At 36.5% G+C, this 7,240-nt stretch overlaps 1 protein-coding gene across 12 annotated transcripts in view; it reads left to right on the forward strand.

Moving 5' to 3' along the window:
* Positions 1-2,387, forward strand: part of ZNF532 (zinc finger protein 532) — a 114,897-nt gene extending 112,510 nt beyond the window's left edge. For 11 of the 12 annotated variants that reach the window (XM_027868885.1, XM_027868881.1, XM_027868887.1 and 8 more), the window contains one exon: positions 419-2,387. In XM_027868885.1, coding sequence (XP_027724686.1) covers positions 419-913 — 495 coding nt within the window. In that variant the 3' untranslated portion in view covers positions 914-2,387. The remainder of the gene's footprint in view (positions 1-418) is intronic. The other variant, XM_027868889.1, reaches the window with a different exon arrangement.
* The last annotated feature ends 4,853 nt before the right edge of the window (positions 2,388-7,240 follow it).

The following is a 7,240-nucleotide window of genomic DNA, read 5'->3' on the forward strand; positions in this document are numbered from 1 at the left end:
TGCTATTTTCTTCTCCAGCTCATTTTGCAAATGAGGAAACTGAGGCAAAGAGGGTTAAATGACTTGCCCAGGGTCACACAGCTAGTGTCTGAAGTCAAATTTGAACTCAGATCTTCCTGACTCCAGGCCCAGCACTTTATCCACAGTGTCATCTGGCTGCCCTCAGCCAGAGATAAGATGTCCATATATTGAACTGTGACTGGCAGAAGATTAAGGACAGCGTAAGGGTGAGATCACATTAATATTGGAAACAGGGTAAAACATTTGCAGAAGCATGTCTTTTTTTTTTTTAATTAATGGCACAATCTGATCATATCTTCTTACTGACTTTTAGCTCAATCAGAGATGATCGTTCTTTAGGAAAATAGCAGGACTCTTTTAATCTGATCAATGTTTTTTGTTTGTTATCTCTTATCAGGCCCCCAGTCCAAAGCGGAAATTAGAAGAACCCGTTTTAGAATTCAGACCCCCACGAGGAGCAATTACTCAGCCATTGAAGAAACTAAAGATAAATGTTTTTAAAGTTCACAAGTGTGCTGTGTGTGGCTTTACGACAGAAAATCTTCTGCAGTTTCACGAACACATCCCTCAGCATAAGTCTGACGGCTCTTCTTACCAATGTCGAGAATGTGGCCTTTGCTACACCTCCCATGTATCTCTCTCCCGGCATCTCTTCATAGTCCACAAATTAAAGGAACCTCAACCAGTGTCTAAGCAGAATGGTTCTGGGGAAGATAATCAACAGGAAAACAAACCCAGTCATGAAGATGAATCATCTGATAGCCTAATGTCAGACAGAAAATGCAAAGTGTGTGCAAAGACATTTGAAACTGAAGCTGCCTTAAATACTCACATGAGAACACATGGCATGGCCTTCATTAAGTCTAAAAGAATGAGTTCAGCTGAAAAATGAGTATTCCAAAAGGAAAATCTCTCTCCACATTGGAATGGAAAAGACTCTTTTTTGTTACAGAAAGTTTGCAGTATAATAGAGTTGACAGTACTGTTTAGGCTGTTGCAATATATTCTCCTTAAATGTATCCTCTTCACCTCATCGTATATACCCTTAATTAAGTATTAAAACAGTATTTGAGTTTAAAAAGAGTTTGTATATATTTAAACTAATAACTTTTATACTCTTTGTTACGTGTTTGTATCAGTATTTAGTGGATAATGTTTTGAGTTATTTTTTTGTTTAGAATTTTTCTTTTTTGTACTAAGTTTCTTTGAAACAGAGTTCTTAGCACTGGGGGCAGTTCCTTGGATTCAGATAAACTGTTTTGTACACCATGAGTTTGAATGGTTTAGCTAATTCAATTACAGGCTAACACAATGCCTTTTTTAGTATTTTTTATTTTTTAGAATTCACTACATAAATTGTAGCTGGTTTTAGGTGTCAAGAACACTAGACTCTTCAAGTGTCTTAGCACTAGTACTCAGTGTATCTACTTTGAAAGAAGTATGTGTGCGCCTTGAGACTCATCATTGCATATCTGTGCATCTCTAGGTATTTTTAGGGCCATAAGAGAAAGTTTTTAAAGCAGACTTGAAAATAACCCACTGGTGGATAACAACTTAGACCAGGCAAGTAAAAGGGAATGATGTTTTCCTTAATGTTGTCTATGAAGAGAAAGGGTAGGAGTCCATTGTAAAATTAGATCAGAAAAAGTTGTGGGCTGGCATATTTTTTTTCATATATATTTGCAAGACTGTTTTAAGATCACAGGGATGTAAGCTTGATGAAAGGGCTGGACTGCTGTAGAAGAAACAAATATGTAACTAGATCAATAGATTTTTATACAGTCTGGTTTTTGTCTTGTAATTTATTAAACATAGAGACAAATAAAAAACAAGTATTTCTTTGGCTTTTAAAGGAAGAAAATAGTTCATTTAACCCTGTGCTGTCTCAAAAATTGACTTTTCCTATTCTGGGTGCTAATGCCAAATGTTCTGGTAATTAGAGTTAGGATGCACAACTGAAGCTGCTGCCCATCGATGTGTTAATACAGCAGCCTGTAGAATCACAATTGGCCATTTCAGATTGAGCACACAGCTGCCAGGTTTTTGTTCCGCCATTTCAATAAGTATATCTAACTTTGGTAGTTATGCTTTAATGAAGCACAGCAAAGGTACCGTTCTGTCCCTTCCACATATAGTTCTCTGTGAGAGTTATATTTTTTGTGTTTTTTTGTTTTGCATTTTATATCTTGTATTTATCCCTAAACAAGTTTTGTACTTTTTTTTAAAAAAAAAACTTTTGTGTATATATAGATACTTGCATGATATACTGTAGTTATTGTTCCGTTCCTTAAAGGGTCTTGCTGCTGTCAGATGTTATACACTACGTTCGTTATAACTGTATTAAACACATTTCATATGTAAATAAATGTGGCACATTTTACCCTTGTGCGTCTGTGAGTCACTTTTATTTATAGTTGAATTCTGACAACTTTAAGAACTTTAGAAAGCTATTAGTTACTGGAAAATGGATTGTAAGAATACGATTTTTAAAATCCTCATCTTAGAAATGTAGAAGTGCTCATTCCCATTACCAGCTGGTTATTTGGGGATCTCCACTATTCATTCAACAAATATTTATTGAGCCCCTCTGCTAGGTAAAAGGCAACATATTAGACTTCTCAGGCTATGGGGTTGAATTTGGTGTATGGGGATGGGGGAAGGGGATACGCAAGTGCTTATTGTGTGCTAGGCACTAATACTAAGTGCTTTACAAATATCTTATGGGAAGCTCACAATAACCCCCTTAGGTAGGTGCTGTTATCCTCATTTTTATAGTTTTGAGAATACTGAGGCAAACAGGCCAAGTGACTTGTGCAGGGTCACACAGTTAGTGAATATCTGAGGTTGGATTCCAATTCCAGTCTTCCTGACTCTAGGTCTATGGTTATATCCACTGTGCCACCAGGCTGCCTTTAGGAAGGTTACAATTTAATGGGAAGATGAAATATATACAAACAGCCATCTTACAAGGCAGGATAATAATGGCCTTAGGAGAGATATGGTAAGTAATAACTAGTTAGGATTAATATAGTATTTTAAAGTTTGCAAAGGACATTATAGATATCACATTTTATCTGCACACAACCATGGCAGGTAGCTAGGTGCTATTGTTATCCCAATTTTACAGATGAGGAGACTGAGGTAGGTTGAGGTTTACTGACTTATCCAGGTATTAAGTAATTTGATCTTAGGTCTTCTTGAGTCCAGATCCAGCGCTATCCATTGTACCACTTAGCTACCTAAAAATAATGTGGGTGTTAGTAGGAAGGAAAAAGAATTTCTCAGAGGGAAGGGAAATAAAAGAAAACTTCTTATATGATGTCATTAAGATGGGCTGGATTTGAAGGAAAAGTAGGGTTTGTTTTTTTTGTTTTTTTTTTTTTAAACAGGGCAAAGCTGGGGAGATAGTTACATAGCTCCAGAGGGTAGAGCTCTGAGCCTGGAGTCAAATCTGAATTCAAATCCAGCCTCAGATACTTACTAGCAGGGTGACCCTAGGCAAGTCACTTAACCTCTGTTTACCTTATTCCATTGGAGAAGGAAATGGCAAACCACTCCAGTATCTTTACCAAGAAAACTTGACAAATAAAATGCTATTAAGTGGAGAAAATAAAAACAAAAACCTCAATGGATAGTATTGGCAAACTATGGTCCATGGGGTCACAAAGAATCAGATACAACTGAATAACAACAAAGATGGGGAACTTTCTAAGTGGTGAGAAACACCTGAATAGAAGGCAGAAAGGTTATGTAAACCCAAGGCATATTCATGCAACAACAAGTCATCCAGTTCAGCCAGAAAAAAGGGTAAGTGGAGGTGCATAGTGGCACATAATGCTAGAAAAGTGTATCTGAATCCCAGCTTAGGAATTTTGACTATTTGGAAGTGATTGGGGAGCTAGTGGAGATTTTGAAATGAGAAATGCTGGCAGACCTCTGATGGCAAGATAGACTAGGGGGAGAATGGAGTGACATTGGAGGGAGGGAGCCTCGCTAGTAGAAGTGTTAGTAACCAAGAGGTAACAAAAACTCAGTTGTATGTAGTGTGACTGCAGTTATGGAGAGAAAGGAACTTAGTGGAGATATTTTAGAGCTAAAATCAACAGAACTAGGCAGTTAATTGGATTTATTAGGTGAAAGTGAATGAAATTCTGAAATTTTGACTGGGCAAAGAAAAATTTTGGTAAGAAATTTGGGGAAGATGGTGGGTTTGGTTTTAGACATGCATATATTTTTATCAGTCATGTATTTTGTCATTCATCCTTTTTTTTTTTCATCTGTTATATGAGTAATGTATGAAAATAAGTATTCCCAAAGCAGGTCTTGTTTTTCTTTTTATCAGTCTCAGAAAAAAATAAGCTCAGATGCTATCAATTCAATGTCTAGTAGATACTACTCTTAAAAGAATTTATCTAAAAACACCTCTTATCCCCCTATGAAAAAGTCTAATTCCTTAAGTATATGGTGGGAAAGAAAGGTCTTTGCGTTCTGCTTTATAGTGGATCATTAATGATTATTTATGAGAAGCTTCAAAGCAAAGCCAGAGAGCTTATGTTCTAATGTGATTAACCAACTTTATCAGTAAATATAACATGCAGCCAGTTGTTAAAAATTGTGTAAGGTTATTTCAAATTAATATAGTCACCTTATGAGCCTTGAATTATCCTACTTCTGTATAGCTAGTTATTTAAATGAAAACTCGGAAAGGAAAACAAGAAATTGAAGTTTTTCATGAAGACTAAAAGGAATGATTCAAAGACTCCCCACTTTGTCTTCCTTACAAGTGCTTATAGGATCAATCCCAACAAGAAAGGAGAAAATCTGATAAATATATAATTCAATTGAAATTTTTTTAAAAAAATCTTAAATGTGGCCTCAGACACTTAATTAGCTGTCTGACCCTGCGCAAGTAACATAACCTCTGACTTTAATCTGTACAGTTAGGATAATAATAGCAACCTACCTCACAAGGTTGTTGTGATAATCAAATGAGATATATATGTAAGCACTTAGCACAGTGTCTGGTATATAGTAGGTGCTTAATAAATGCTTATTTCATTCCTTTTCTTCTTACCTTCCATAGTGCATCTGCAAGCGGACAATTAGCAGTATGGGATCATGAGCCAATAAAAGGTTGAAAGTTTATTTTTCTCATCCCAGAAAAAAACCCCACTATGGTTAAACTTTAGGTCAGGGCTAGCTGACTTAGACTGATGCACAAGGGTGGATAACAATTTCAGATGAGAAGTTTGCTGCTTCAAATTGCAAATAATTTTTTCTCTTTGTGTATACTTCAGGTCATACTTATGATCTTAATCAAAAGACTGAGAATTGATTCTAGGTACAATTTGTCTTCTCTTCTCCCCCGTCTGTGTCTCCTTAAATTGGAGCACACATTTTTTATAGTACTTTACAGCTTACAGAATGCATTCCTATAAACTATCTCATTTGATCCTGTAAAATAACACTCTGAAGTAGATGTGTAAATATACTTTTCTCCAAGTTACAAATGAGGTCACTGAAGCCCAGAGAAATGATTTAACTTGCCAGTAGTCACACAGCCAGAGTATAGAATCAAGACCCAAATCGATGTCTTCTTATCCCAAATCAAATGTTCGTTCCACTGTGTTTCTGCTGCTCTGATGTTTGTGTATATATATTTGCATATACATACATATATGTGTGTGAACACGTATGTGTATATGGGGGAGATGTGAGGGGCCATATTATAGCTATGAGTTAGTTATCCTCTATAATCAAAGGAAATTCATAGGATCACAGACCCAGAGCTGGAAGGGACCTTAGGGTCCATCTAGTCCAGCCCCCTCATTTTACAGATGAGGAAGTAAGGCTCAAAGGTGTCATAAAGATGCCCAGGGGCACATGGTAGTATGTGGTATCTCTTCCTGTGTCTCTTCTCAGGGTATTCCTCAAGTTTAAGAAACAATCTTTTTTTGTCTGGTGTAGTGGATGGACCACTGGGCTGGAGTTGGGAAGACATGAGATCAAATCTGTAAAAGGAACTGGAGAAGGAAATGGCAAACTACTCCTATATCTTTGCCAAGAAAACCCCAAATGGTATCACAGAGAGTTGGGCATGACTGAAAACTACTGAACAACAACAAAAAGTTGTGTGATCTAAACAAGTCACTTAACTTCCACCTGCCTCAGTTTCCTGAACTGTAAAAAGGGGATAATAGCCCTTACCTCCCAGCATTGTTGTGGGGACAAAATGAGATATTTGTACAGCCCTCAGCACAGTGCCTGGCTGTTATTCCCTTCTCCCCTTTGGTCATTAGATTATAGCAATCATAGCTTAATCATCATCACAGGTTTGCTGCTTCTCAGGTTAAAGGTCACAGAGAAGGATTAAGAGAGGAAAGGAAAAGGAGATGTGGTCTCTTCAGATACTTGGCTCATTGTAGAACCAGCAGTGTTGACAATTGCCTTTTGATTAATGGAGAAAACTAGTTTGTAAAGCAACTTGGTGGCACAATGGGTTCAGCACTAGGCCTGGAGTAAGGAATACTGAGTCCAAATCCAATCTCAGGTACCAGCTGGCTGTATGACCCTGGGCTAGTCACTTAATCTCTGTTTGCCTCAGCTCAACTGTAAAATAAGGATAATAATAGCACCTACCTCCCAGACTTCTTGTGAGGATCAAATGAGATTTTTTTTGTTGTTTTCTATTTCATTTTCTTTTTTTAAATTTTATTTTAGACTCAAACACCAGAACACAAATACAAAATAGATAAAAGAAAAAAAATACATCATAAACTTAAATACTGGAACTTAAATACAAAATAAGAAAAAAAGCGTATCATGTGCATAGCAGAACATAAGAGAGGATTCAAAATATGTAATGATAAATTTTCATTTCATTTCAAAAAAGCCTGTATGAAAGGTACTACACGTTGTGTTGAGAGCTGTCCATCTTTTCTTTGCTTCCTTGTAAATTTTCATTTGTTTTCTGCTGTGTACTTTTTTACTTTGTTCTTTTTTTGCCCTTCCTTCCTCTTTCCCTGCCCCTGAAGGCTACAATTAAGTGCGGATACATTTCTATATAGATATAGATATACATACACATATACATATATACACATATATGCATACATATATAGACATATACTTTCCCTAACAAATTCTACTCCTGATATTTGTTTTCATGTTTGTGCATATCTCTTGTTTCCTATCCCTCCTCCTTACTCCTCTAATTTAC

The sequence above is a fragment of the Vombatus ursinus genome, unplaced genomic scaffold (assembly GCF_900497805.2).
Source record: "Vombatus ursinus unplaced genomic scaffold, bare-nosed wombat genome assembly UNPS02014791.1, whole genome shotgun sequence".
NCBI classification, from domain to species: domain Eukaryota; kingdom Metazoa; phylum Chordata; class Mammalia; order Diprotodontia; family Vombatidae; genus Vombatus; species Vombatus ursinus.